Raw genomic sequence first — 14072 nt, 5'->3', positions numbered from 1 at the left:
GGCGGAGCAATAAAATTGCCCTTTTTCTTTTTCATTTTAAACAATAATTGCATTTGTACAAATTCACCAGTTTGGAAGGAGGAAGGGTAAGGGCAATAACGATTATTATTCACAAATATATATATTTTAATTTTTAATGGTTTTTTTGTCTTATCCTTCACATGTCATTATCGTCGTAGATTTTTGCTAAGATTCTCGACCATTCATGTAGTGTCATGTGTCATTTTCCATTCGTAATACCCGATCCGATTTTTAGTAAGATTATCGACCATTCATATAGTGTCATGTGTTATTATCTAATCTTATAATCTACTTATTTTTCTCCGTAAAAACGCTTCAAACCTTTAGATCTCTTCACACCAAGCCTCCTCCATCCTCCCTACTCATCTTAATTCACAGATTTTTATAAAACAAGGTTGTAACGATGAATAATAAATTACCTTCAAATTCAGCATTCTTATGCTAGATGTACATATGCTGGACAATCTTTTTTTTTTGGTTATGCATAACTTAATAATGCACTCATCCAATACGTTGTTTGCAAGTGAGACAACACATGAAGTTAACTACATAATTAAGTATAAACTAGACATTCAAAAGAGAAAGCTAAAATCAATTGTATGTGGGCACATGACCAAGGGGTTTTTATTCCTTGATGATACATCAAATGACGTAGGATCAAGTGTGCCACATGTTGGAAGTGAATTTGATCCAGAAAGAGAAGTTGGTATTTGATAGCCTATTGTGGGTTTAAGTCCGCACATTGATAAGTAGAAATCAATAGTACATGAATGAGCAACTGCCGATAACACTTCTTATGTTGGAAGAAACCTCGAGTTCGAACTCCCGTCTGTCGATATTCTGCCATGTGTTAATCAAAAACGAAAACAAAAAAAGTACAAAGTGGAAGGTACACATGGCAGAAGCTTGATCACCACGTGTCAAAAATCTGCCTGGTCAGAGGGCCCATGAAAGAAGTTAAGGAAGTTAAAGCATACGTAATTAAGTTAAGTGGAAATTAAACAAAATCCAGAAAGCCCCAATGATGACTCTACCCGAACGGTCGAGTGTAGTGCAGGCAAGCACAGGCACGTGCGCCCCACGTGTATATTAGCAGACTCCACGCATCCCCTACCAAAAACAAAAAGCAAAAAAAAACACAGACTAAACCCTATTTCCGTACACCAAACCCCCTCCCCCCAACGGTTATATTTCACCGACAACCCCCAACGGTCATATACCCCATCACTCTCTGCCGTCGGATCTCAATCCACGGCCCACAAATCCCAACTCCCCCCTCAGTCTTTTCCCAACACCGTTTTCACTCCTCCCTGCCCTCCATTTTTTCACATAATTTACAAAATTGAATGAAAAATTCCATGATCGAGACAGTCGTGGAGATTGTCTATAGAGAGAGAGAGAGAGAGAGAGAGAGAGAGAGAGAGAGAGAGAATCAAAAGCCCTATTAGTATATTAGAACACAAGGGTTATATGGTTTTTGGTTCTTTTGGGTAGAGAGAGAGAGAGAGAGTTGCTTGGATCTTCATCTTTTTCATGCATGCAAGCTTAAAGGGTTTCTGGGTTCTGCTTCTACTTCTGCTTCTGCTTCAGCCATGGTGGTGATCTCCATGGAGGATTCAAATGCTGGTCGGGGCCTGAAAGTTTCTCAGAGTTTGATCATCCGCCACTCTGTTTTTTTCTCCATGGTGATGCAAAATCACACCTTTTCTTCTTCCCAATGAGCTTCCTCTGAACGTTTCGGAATCCGATGATCTTGTTCTTCTTGTAGGAATTTATTAAAATTCTTTGATTCTTTTATTTGGGTTTGGGAATTTTTTTTAGCATAATCTGTTCTTTGTTGCATAAACAAAATACATATAGGAAAAACAACACTTGTACACAAACACCATTTGATTGATTTACTCACTCATCGGATTCCTATTTGTTGATTTTTTCACACTCACTCACTCACTCACATAGTCTATCCCTCTAGATTTTCTCTTTTAATCTCACACATTCATTCAAACGTTCATACATTTTTCGAAAACCCGAAAAGAAGAAGAGATAGCTAGGGAGATCGAGAAAGAAATTAAACAAAAAACATTGGGTGGGTGGATCTTTAGCTGCACAGAAGTTAACCAAAGATTTACAAAAAAGATATTGAAAAAAACAAAATTAGGAAGATCATAGAATATGTTGGCTGGTTGCTCTAGTTCCACATTGTTGTCACCAAGGCATAGACTGAGGAGTGAAGCAGCAGCCCAGTTACAAGCTTGCAGTTTCCAGCTACCATCAATGAGCACGCAGAGATTGGACTTACCATGCAGTTTTCCCCGCAAGGACACCTCAAGGTCGCAACCCATTAGGCCTGTGGGGCTTTCGGTTGAGAAATCGATCGATTCGAAGGCGGGGAGTTGTTCCCTGAAGCAGAGCATCCGGCTGCCTCCTCTGGCTACAACCGGTCCTGTGTCGGCAACGGCGGCGTTCGTGGAGGCTGGGAAGGAGAATCGTAATCAGTTTTGGAGGGAGAAGAAGATAGGGAAGAGGTTCGCGGAGCCGGTGGATGATGATGAGTCTTGCAGAAACAGGGCAAAGAGGAAAAGGGGTTGTGGGGATAATGGCGGTGGTTTGGGTTTAGGCCAATTGGGTGGTGGGAATTTTTGGTTTCAGCCTGGTTTCCAACTCCCTCCGCGGACGGCTCAGCTTCCGTTTTCTCTGACATGTTCAGGGGATGACGAGAGGGTTTGTTATGTTCCGGGGGAGGCGATTTCGCAGCCTCTGCCATTGTCAAACAGTCCTTGGTTGGACTCAATTGTGACTGAGATCACTGACTTAGGTAAGAAGGATGGAGGTGGGGAGGATAGCCGTGGACTGGTGAGGGAAGCGTCAGCGGCGTCGAGTACTTCATCAGAGAGCCAGAGCTTGGCATTGAGGGTAAATGAGAGTGCCTCGGAACACGAAGCGGGCAACGGGACTAGGAATCCTTATGTCCCATATGGAGGAGCAGGGGTTGTGGCAGAGGAGGAGGAGGATGATGATGATGAGAGTGAAGCAGAGCATATAGGGTTTGAGCTTGTTAGCTTGCTTACAGCTTGTGTGGAGGCAATTGGGTTGAAGAACATTGCAGCGATCAACCATTTTATAGCTAAGTTGGGGGAGCTTGCTTCGCCGAAAGGAAGTGCTATAAGTCGGCTTTCTGCTTATTACACTGAGGCATTATCTCTGAGAGTCACTAGGCTTTGGCCTCATGTGTTTCAGATCAACACTCCTCGAGAGTTTGATCGAAGGGATGAGGACTCTGGGATTGCGGTAAGGCTTCTAAACCAGGTTAGCGCAATTCCAAAGTTTGTTCATTTCACTTCGAATGAGATACTACTGAGAGCTTTTGAAGGGAAGGACAGGGTTCACATCATAGATTTCGACATCAAGCAAGGGTTGCAGTGGCCTAGTTTGTTCCAGAGTTTGGCGTTGAGGACCAATCCTCCGAGCCATGTTAGGATCACGGGGATAGGGGAGTCGAAGCAAGAGCTCAACGAGACGGGAGATAGGCTTGCTGGATTTGCGGGGGCACTGAATCTGCCTTTCGAGTTTCACCCGGTTGTGGACAGGTTGGAGGATGTGAGGGTTTGGATGCTTCATGTCAAGGAGCATGAGAGTGTGGCTGTGAATTGTGTTTTCCAACTGCACAAAACACTTTATGACATGACAGGAGGAGCGCTGAGGGATTTCTTAGGACTCGTTCGAAGTACAAACCCGACAATAGTTCTTATGGCAGAGCAAGAGGCTGAGCACAATAATGCTAGGCTGGAGACAAGAGTTTCCAACTCATTGAAGTACTACTCTGCCATATTTGACTCGATTGGTTCTAGCCTTCCCTTGGGGAGCCAGGCCAGGATCAAAGTAGAGGAAATGTTTGCGCGAGAGATTAGGAACATTGTTGCTTGTGAAGGAAGCGATAGGTTGGAGAGGCACGAGAGCTTTGAGAAGTGGAGAAAGTGGATGGAGCAAGGAGGGTTTCGATGCGCAGGGATAACGGAGAGGGAAATGCTTCAGAGCCAGTTTCTGTTAAAGATGTATGCCAGTGAGAGTTACGCCGTGAAGAAGCAAGAGAAAGACGGAGCAGCAGAGGCACTTACTCTAAGTTGGATGGATCAGCCTCTTTACACAGTCTCAGCATGGACAACAGTTGATGTAGCAGGCAGCTCGTCATCATTTTCGGAACCAAGTTAAATAGCCGCGGATTTTAGTTTCTTCTTCGTACACAATAGTCACTTTTGATTCCATTGTTGCATAGAGAAAAAAGGGATACATAATTCTTTGTAGGTAGGGGAAATCTGTCATTAGCGTTCAATTCATTCATTCTTTTGTTGCAGATAAATTGTCGGTCGGATAGTGTCAGAATCATTTGTTTTGTAAGAATTACAGCAGTTGTAGGTTGACATTCGATTTCAATTCTTCGCGGTCCATGTTGTCGTTAGTATTCAGAGTCAATTCAATTTCTGTTTATTCTTTGATTTTTTATGTAATATTGAAATTCTTTATTAAATCAGTCAAGTAAAGTCAAGTCATGTTATCTGTTTGGTTGATCATTTGTTCTACTTTGTATTAATGGATCATTGAAATTTCCATTGTTACATATGATATGGCTCTTTTGCTCTTTCTCTCTCTCTCTCTGCATTGTTAGTCTGCAAATTCCATTGAGCAACAAGTAAGTAGCACATACTTAAGGAGTGAAGTGTCACGCATACAAAGAGTGATGAGTACAAAACAAAAAGCTAGAAAGCACGTTGTTTTGATGTGAAAATTTGGTAGTAAGAATGGACAAGTGGCTCAATAAAACAATTGGATTGGGTTTTTCTTGCTTGAGCATGCATGGAGCTTTCACATCTGGTAGCGTAAATGTTTTCTTTGGTTTAAGTTTTAAGTCATCTTCAAATGTTACCATCGACATATTATTCGAGCACTTCACCCATTGATGGATGGTAAGAGCAAGGGCTTGAAAGATGCCTTTCGACCCCAAAAATCACCTCCAACAGGCCAAATTAAAGAGGGCAAGTGGTGGACCATGTGATGCTTGCCCAAAAGCCCGAACAAGTAAAGCCCAGCCTTTTGCCAGAGGACAAGGTTGATTTCAGCGAGATGTCAACCACGTTTCCCTTTTTACTGTGTTTAGTGCGTGTAATACACTTGCATCTTAGTCGAGTGGGCCGACGACTTCTGAAGTTGTGGGCCCCGCTGTTGCAACTCTAAAAGAAAGCATAATGGCTGCCTAACGTGGCATGATAAGAGTCGTTAATAATCTGGACTGTTGGAATTCCAACTAAAAAAAATCGGACAAGTTATTGTTGTGCCATGTGCCACATTCTAGAGTGTGAACAAGAAAAATCAAATGATCAGGATTAATCTAATCATTAAATATAGAAACAAAAAGAGAAGTGGGTGTTAATGTAGGGCACTTTTAGGCCTATATAGTGGTGCAGGTTGGGAAGAAAACCATGAAAACCCGAAGAAGTTCAAGACGCCCAAGACCTAAGGGGCTTAGAAAAGAATGATCTCGGGCACTAAAGCCGACTGCTTATAACCCCACTTCGACCAGGATACGTAAAGAACTTTCTCACCGCCAAGGGCATGTGGGCAAGTTGACAGCTTTATGCCATACGTCTCTAGGGAAGGTCTCCCAGGGGACAACTAGGCCATGCGGTGAATCACAGACAATGACAAAGATCAAAGATGGAAAGTAAAGGTGCTCGGAGCGGGACGTTTGGCTCACACCATTATGAAAAAGCATGCATTCTCAACTGAACGTCTGTCACTTCACCGCCGAATGTTTGGTTAATAGGCAAAAAGATGTTAGTATGCTAGTCTACATAGGTGGCGCATTAAATGCCAAGTTGGGAAGGTCCAAGGTTGGGTGTTCATTGAGGGCCTATATAAAGGGGCGAGAGCCTCCTGTATTGGGGTCAGACGATCGATGATAAGGGGTTCATATATTACCCGAGTGCTATTTTTAGCCTTGCAATCAATAGAATCTGAGCAACACAGTAGACGTAGCCCTGCTTTAAAGGGTGAACCACTTAAATCTTTGTGTCCATTTCATTTTAGCAATATCCGAAGCCCACCAAGGTTCTTATATTTTAATTTGTTAACCTGCAGATTTTGAGCGTAAACAATGAGAAAAAAGAAAAAAAAAAGAAAAAGAAAAAAAGGGTAAATAGTTTAAATTTTTTTCTTTAAATATCCAACTATCTTCTTTATTCGCCTTTTATTTTAATTAATTATATTTGTTGTAATGCTTTGCTTTGCTTGATATTTGAAATTAAATTATCAGAGGAAAAAATGAGTTTTATTTTCAAAGAACAGACTTACAAAGTTCACATTTAAACAAATGTACAAAGCATATCCTCCTCCAATGGGTGAAATTGCTCGTATATATTTATAATTACTAGTTGAGTCATCTGACACTTCATCATTTTTCACTTTATACGATGTCATGATGTCACTATGTTAGAATAGTCAGTTCAATTCTTGTATTGACTGTTTATATCTAATTAAAAGAAAGGTCATTTTTTTTTTAAAGCATCTTTACTTTATAACCGGTAAACTTGACGTACATTGTTGGCCTATATTCTTGAAAGTGATAATCTAACATGTACGATAATATTTCCATACTGTCGTTTTATCATGTAACATAGTTTTCATAGTTTTCATGATCACATAATCAGCATATTGCAAGTTGCTGCGTGATCTTACGTACATATTCCACAACGTAGGGTTAAAATAAGTTATCTTGGATTAGTATCTAATTACAATGTGATCTGAGTCTCCTCTTTCATTGTCTATGGTGGACCATGCTATATTGATATGAAACCAAAGGCTAAAGTCAATCTTGTAGGCTACTAGGATGAGCTCGAAACGTGTTTTCCCGTGACGCAAAATGTGTCGGTTAGCACCATCTGGTGAAGAGATAGCTAAAATCAACATAATTTACCTCCTATCGATCATCTAGTGGAACAAAAAATCTCACCTAGGTAAAGTTTTGATGCTTACTATAGTTGTAATTAATTGACTTTAACTGTCTCCATTTTCTTTTAGTGTCCCGCTCCAGCGCACATTCACATAGATGTAAGTCTGATACTCTCGTTTGTTAAGTTCAATTCCTTTTTGTAACCAGCTAGATGTATTTTTATGGCTTGACTTTGTTATGGACGAATTGTTCCGTTCTATATGAATTACTCTGTAGATATTTTATCGTTGGTATTCATGAATGAAACATTTGACGCGCGCTGACAACCTCCAAAATGCAGAAAGGAATTGTTGATTTGATCTTCTGCATGACGTTGTATGGCACCAACCGACCGCCAGGGTTATTATATCAATACAAAGTTGGAAGAACAATTTTCTGTAGAGATGGCCCGTCCTCCGGTCCTCCTCCTCAGATTTACCGCTAAAGTCGATATCAAGACCTAATTTTTGCGGTGTCAATTTGTTCAAGTTGTTGTCAATTAACTGTTCATCGTCTGTCTTCTTCCTCCTTCGAATACCAGTGAATGGAAGCTTCAAGGTTGTCATCCTTAACAATGTTTTGGGGCTCTTCCTGTAACATCAAAGAAGAACTTATACGGCTATAAACCTAGCTAGTCTATATCCATATCAATCAAGTACTGCATGTCGTAGCTGTACCATTATCTGAAAATCTAAAACCTTCTGTGGCAAATGTACGTAATGATCTCGACGGAAAAGGAGTGCATGTACGTTAGATTTTTTTTTGTTCTCTATTAACACTTATAAAAGAACTGTAAGTTAAGAAACCTGCACTATCATCATTCGATCATAGAGATGAGACTCATATGTGTTTGTGGGTTCTACCTCTATTAGAAAAATGATATGAATGTAGTATGAAAAATGTGATAAGTGTAGCATTATTCATAATTCTATTTGGAAGAAGTCAAAGAAAATATTTAAGTTTAACACGATCCTTAACAACAATTCTAATTAATTAGAGTTAGCTCGATGACATAAATAAAAAGTAACAGTTTTGGCATTCTCATTGACGGCCTAGATGAGTCTTTATTATATTCGTTCATTCAGAGTAAAGAGTGGTAGAAACTAATTATGAGTATCAAAATTATTACTAACACTAAATTAATAGAAAAAAATTGTTGAAATGATAATAATACAAATCTTAATTACGGGAGCAGCCTAAAACCCTAAAAACGGGGTTGTGGGAGAGCAATATAAACGTCGTGCTGCTAGGCGAAGCAGTGAAGTGCCGCACCCTAGGTGGCGAGAGTCCAGTAGCTGAAAACATCACTAGCTTGCGCTCTAACCTGAGTAGCATGGGACATGTGGAATCCCGTGTGAATTAGCAAAGACCACCTTACAAGGCTAAATATTTCTGGGTGACCGATAGTGAAGTAGTACTTTACGTACTTTCTTTCTTACTTTAGCATAGGCCTTTGCCAGGCGTTTCCCCCTACCTCCCTTTTTTGAAAGGATGGGGCCTTACTTATTTTGTTTAGAGACGGGGGGGGGATAAAAAAAAGGGATCCAGGGGCTTTATGATCATAGAAAGGGGAGGGGGACGACCTACAAAACTGCTAGTGCTTCTTCTCAATTCAGTCGATGTTCACAGGGCAATTAAATATTCTTGTAACGGCTTCTGATCTTGTTTCAACTTATATCCCTATCTAGACTGCAGCTGCCGTAGAAATTACTCGCCATGTCCCCCCTTCACATTCCTGGGCATTCATCCAATATGGCTAATCCTGAGGAACGAAAGTCGCTCATCTCTAATCCCATTTTGATTGAATCCTCACAGGCGGCGGAGCACCCAGTGCATGGGCTTAAGTCTTCTGTGGAATAGTTGGGAGGAAAAAAAGGGCGGTAGATGATAATGATAAGGGGCATCACGTTCGGACGGGCAGGCATAATGGATGCATGAAAGTTGCCATGGAGTGTGGAATATCTTGAGTCTCATGTAAGACAACTAAATGCACCTCGAGGTGCTGCCGAGGAACTATGGTTAAGCACATGATAGGCAATTGAGCTAGCCTATTCGTGATGGGGTTTTCTAATGATAATAATACAAATATTAATTACTAAAATAATAATAATAATAATAATAATAATAATAATAATAATAATAATAATAATGATAATAATAATACAAATATCAATTACTAAAATAACAACAACAACAACAACAACAACAACAACAACAACAACAATAGATTTGATTCTAGTTATTCTTTCTTATTAGGACTTGTATTCCTTGGAGGAGAAGGATTCTTCTCTCCCTTAGTATTATAAATAAAGGCACTGTGTAGGGAAAATAACACATCCTCTATACAACCCTACAAACACATCTCACTCTGCGCCGCCGGTCCACTTTCCCTTGTTAGTTAAATATAGGCCACAACACGTTATTAGCACACTCTTACCGATGCGCTTAGGAATCTGACGTTGAAGTTTTCTGCATCAAACCAGTTCATCAATATCATCATGCAATTAGGTTATTTCAAAACAGCAGTTTTTATCTCGATATTTTTGTAGTCCTGATAGCATGAACATTCACCATAATGCATGACCCTAACTTTATGTTTTTTGAATATTAGATTCTACATAAATTGTGTATACATTATATCCATAATTTTTATGCCATGAATTGCATCAAATATATGCTCATGCATTGAATTATATGTTGAATATGCATGCAATTGAATTAAATTATAATCTGAAAAACTTTAAATTAGGGTTTATCTCTAAACCCATCCTAACACCACCATGCCGCGAGCCATGGAGCCGCGAGCCATGGAGCCCCGAGCCGTGAGCTGTGAGCCAAAAAGGCCTGAATCCCTCCATTGAACCTATCACGTGACGCCTATGGCGTCGTCCTTGTCCTATTGGGCTCGGACATGTGCACCACCACCATGGCCACTAATTTGGTGTAGCCAAGGCTAACCTTGATGACCTGTAGTCATTGTTGATTACGGATATGGCCGAGATTTCTTTGAAATTTTATCGGATTTTTCTTCTTCGAAATTTTTCGTTTCGATTCCATGGTGTTCATCATTCATTGACGTCGAAGATACCCCCTCCGCCACACGATGATGGGTTTTTGATGCACCATTAACTCATGGACTCACCCCCGAGTACTCTTGATCAAGACACCGCCGTCAGAAGCGACGACGCCGGTCTCCTTCTCCGGTATGTACACTCAGCTAGGCTAGGGCGTTTCTTTTGGTCTCGAAGCCCAGTGGGCTTCACTTTTCTCTCGGCTCGCAACCTTGTTCCTTTTTCTCTACTGGGCTCCCTTACAGCGGCCCAATGCTGCGTTTCTAGCTGTGTCACACCAGCCCAATCGGGCTTTGGTGTTTTCTATGCACCCGCACCACACTAAATCCTAACCCCTGTGTTGGTGTATCAGTGTACGTGATGCACATAATTGGCGCCCTCTTTTGGGCCTCTACCATTTGGGCATGCGCCTGCAACCCAACTCTTTGCATATGGGCTTATTGCACTGGCTCGACCCGCCTCATATCCAGCCTAGATTTAGGCTTGGACCTCAAGACACCAATTTTTCTCTGCCCACCCGTGGGCTTTGGCCTATTATTTTGGGCCCCGAGTTTAAATGCCTATTTTTTTTAGGCCCTATGGGATTTATAATTTTTCACCCGCACTTTAATTTTTGGCCCAAAGTCCAAATAATTAATTCAATTATAATTCTAGACCTGAAGTTCTAATTGCATATTTCTGTATATATATTTGTGTTTGTCTGCAAGAATATATGAACCTGAAGTTCATAATTATTTCGAAACCTAAAGTTTCTAGAAACATGCCTTGTTTGAAAACCTGAAGTTTTCTTTAAAAGCATCACCCATGAAAACCTGAAGTTTTTTTCATGAAAATTTAAACCAATACATGTCTATTAGAACCTGAATGTTCTACTCCTACGTGAATGGATTTATTTTTTCTCCATTACACTAACCACATCTTGTCCATTTATTTTGTGATAGGAACATGTTGAATTTGAACAAACTTGACTTCACCGCTTTATAGGTCTTTGGAAGAAACTACCTCAAGTGGGTCTAAGATGTGAAGCTCCACCTCACTGCAAAGAATTTGCGTCCCACCATTGAAGATGAGACGGACAACCCAGTTGGCAAAGCTAAGAAAGCCACTGCCATGATCTTCATCCGAAGACATATTCGTAACGCACTGCAAACTGAGTACCTTGATAAGGAAGATCCACGAGCACTTTGGGTCGCTTTGGTTGAACGTTTTGATCACCAAAAGGACATCTTTTTGCCTAAAGCCATCTGCGCTTCCAAGACTTTAAGTCTGTGAATGAATATAATTCTCAAGTTATGTAACGAGACTTTTTGACCGAAGATGATTTACTAGAGGAGACCTATTCGACCTTCTCTGTTACTAATATTGTCCTGCAACCAATGCTCTAAAAGATGCTAGGCGGCTAGGTGGGATCTAGGTGGGCGCTTAGGTGAACTAGGCGGATTTAAGTAAATTCATTATATTTCGTGTAAATAAGTGTTTGTTTATACTTAAAATATATATAATTTCATCAACTACAAAATAGAATGATATATGTATTATGAAGTATTAGAACATAATGAAACTATGGGGAACAAGCAGAAAGTGTGTGCTCATTTAAGTATTCAACAAGTCTCTTCCAATTTATTGAAAAAAAATATTAAATGCAAAATGAAGTTATCTATTTTCTGTCTAAGTGAGTTGTAACCAAGGGGATGCCTAGGCAGGCGCCTCAGCTGGTTTAGGCGCCCTTTCTTAATTTTCAAATGCCTAGGCATTAATTGGGACAGTGGCTAACCGCCTAGCACCTAGGCAGGGCCTAGGCGGTGCCAGGTGGGGATTTTTAGAACAGTGCCTGTAGCAATAATATAGGGCTTAGAAGTTGTCTAAGTTTTTAGATTTGATCTCTGTTTTACTTCTTGTTGAAAAGTAGAATCAACTGTTGATGAAAAATCATCAAGCTCGACCTACTAGGGCGACTGTTGTGCCTGAAGCACATTATAGCATAAACCAATGCCCAAAACGCCAAAATAGGCATGGTAAGGGCGGCCAGAAGCCATCATGTCAAGGTCAACAGAGGCAAGGCCTATCTAAGGGAGAAAACCGAGCCCAGAAGCACCATAACCTTGCCCTTAAGGCCCCAAACTTGAAGAATAAGGGCAAAGTACTTGAAACCATGGATGCAGACATGTGCTACTACTGTGGTTCAAATGACCATTGGTCCCGTGTTTGCTGTGCTCCCCAGAAGGTTTTAGCTGAATATCTTTCTCGTCGTAAGAAGTTTGAATCAAACTTTATGCAAGTGGATGAACAGGAGAGTACCAAGATGGAGATTTCTGACTTTCAAGAGGTTGTTACCCCTACGGAAGATTAAAATCTTAGACATAAACTATTTTCAGTTACATTTAGAAATAATGGGGCCGAATTCCACTATGTGGCCGAACCTCCCTTGTTTTTTGGTTTAATTTTGAACATTTTTCCTTTATGTTTGGATTATTTGTTGGTGATTTGTTTTTGGATATTAAGTTTTTAATTAATTACTACCCTTTAATACTTCAATTATTTTGAATGGATATTTGTTTTTAGAACTTTTATGCATGTAACTGATTCAAATTAATTTTTATGTCAAGGTATGACTAGTGGAAAAGTTAGTTGTCTGGTGGATAGTGCAATCATGCACACCGTTTTGCGTGAGCACATCTATTTCACTAACTTCATACCTAAGAATGCACCTTTGACAACCCTCTCAGGCACATCCAACCTGATCGAAGGATACGGTAAGACACGTATAATTTTGTCCAATGGTAAAATCTTGTTAATTGATGAGACACTTTATTCTCCGTGTTCCAGAAGAACGTTGCTGAGTTTCAAGGACATTAGAGATAATAATTACCACATTGAAACCTATGTAGAAAATAGAGTTGAATTTCTATGCATAACTTCCTACGAATATGGCCAGAAGTGTATTCTAGAGAAGATGAAGCTTATCTCAAGTGGTCTGTATATTATGACCATACGCCTTAGAGAAAGCCACTATGTAGCCGCCCCTACCTCTAGGACAACGCATGAAATTACACTTTGGCGTGATCGTTTGGGACACCCTAGACAAATAGCAATGCGCTATATCCTCAAATCATCACACAAACATCCACTAACCCGAAGTTTAGGTTCGAATCAAGGAATCGCATGTCAAACCTGCTCTATAGGAAAGCTCATTATTAAGCCTTCTTATGACAAGATTCGTTCGAATCCTCCTATTTTTCTACAAAGGATTCAGGGGGACATTTGTGGACCAATTCACCCTCCCTGCAGACTATTTACATATTTTATGGTTTTGGTTGACGTCCCTACATTTTAGTCACACGTGTGCTTGTTATCCATAAGGAATGCTACATTCTCCAAACTGTTGGCTCAGGTTATCAAGCTCAGGGCTAACCACCCTGATTATCCGATCAAATTTATTTTATTGGATAATGCTGGAGAATTCACATCTAAAACTTTTGATGACTATTACATGTCAGTTGGGGTTGAAGTTGAACATCCAATACCCCATGTTCACACCCAGAACAGCCTGGCAGAGGCATTCATTATGCGTTTACAGATGATTGCTTGATCGTTGGTCATATGTACCGAGCTCCTGGTTGCTGCTTGGGGCCATGCAATATTACACGTGATAACATTCATCCAAGGATTCACAAATGAATGTATGCAGGAAAATCTAATTGTAGTATTCGAAGAAATAGAGAGAAAGAAAGAGAAGGGAATGAAAGCTTTATTTCTAGAGAGATGAAAGTTATTACACTATGAGTAATACTTGCTTATGTAATTTCCAAATGTAGCTTATCAGCCAAACAATCTATGTAACTAACTTTTAACAAACTAACTAACTCTAATAGCTGATGTGGCATTCACCATATATCTTCAACATCCCCCCACAATCTCAATTGGGATTGTTGAGTTTAAGATTGTAAAAGTGCTTGACAAAAGAAGGCCTGTGAAGACCCTTTGTGAGAACATTTACA

General features: G+C 40.2%; 1 protein-coding gene across 1 annotated transcript; it reads left to right on the top strand.

Annotated features, from left to right (window-relative positions):
• Window positions 1–1229: 1229 nt before the first annotated feature.
• On the top strand, window positions 1230–4575 carry LOC103931838 (scarecrow-like protein 28). The gene has a single exon (XM_009341372.3). The coding sequence runs from the start codon at window positions 2194–2196 to the stop codon at window positions 4228–4230; it is 2037 nt and encodes a 678-aa protein (XP_009339647.2). The 5' UTR covers window positions 1230–2193; the 3' UTR covers window positions 4231–4575.
• The last annotated feature ends 9497 nt before the right edge of the window (window positions 4576–14072 follow it).

Source organism: the organism of the source record quoted next, unplaced genomic scaffold, assembly GCF_019419815.1.
Source record: "Pyrus x bretschneideri cultivar Hongxiangsu unplaced genomic scaffold, Pyrus_bretschneideri_v1 Contig3, whole genome shotgun sequence".
Classification (NCBI taxonomy): Eukaryota; Viridiplantae; Streptophyta; class Magnoliopsida; order Rosales; family Rosaceae; genus Pyrus; species Pyrus x bretschneideri.
The sequence above is the reverse complement of the archived record's forward strand: the minus strand, read 5'-3'. Positions and strand labels throughout refer to the sequence as shown.

Excerpts from the sequence above, each read along its gene's own strand:
- LOC103931838 (XM_009341372.3), top strand. The coding sequence starts at position 2,194 with ATGTTGGCTGGTTGCTCTAGTTCCACATTGTTGTCACCAAGGCATAGA.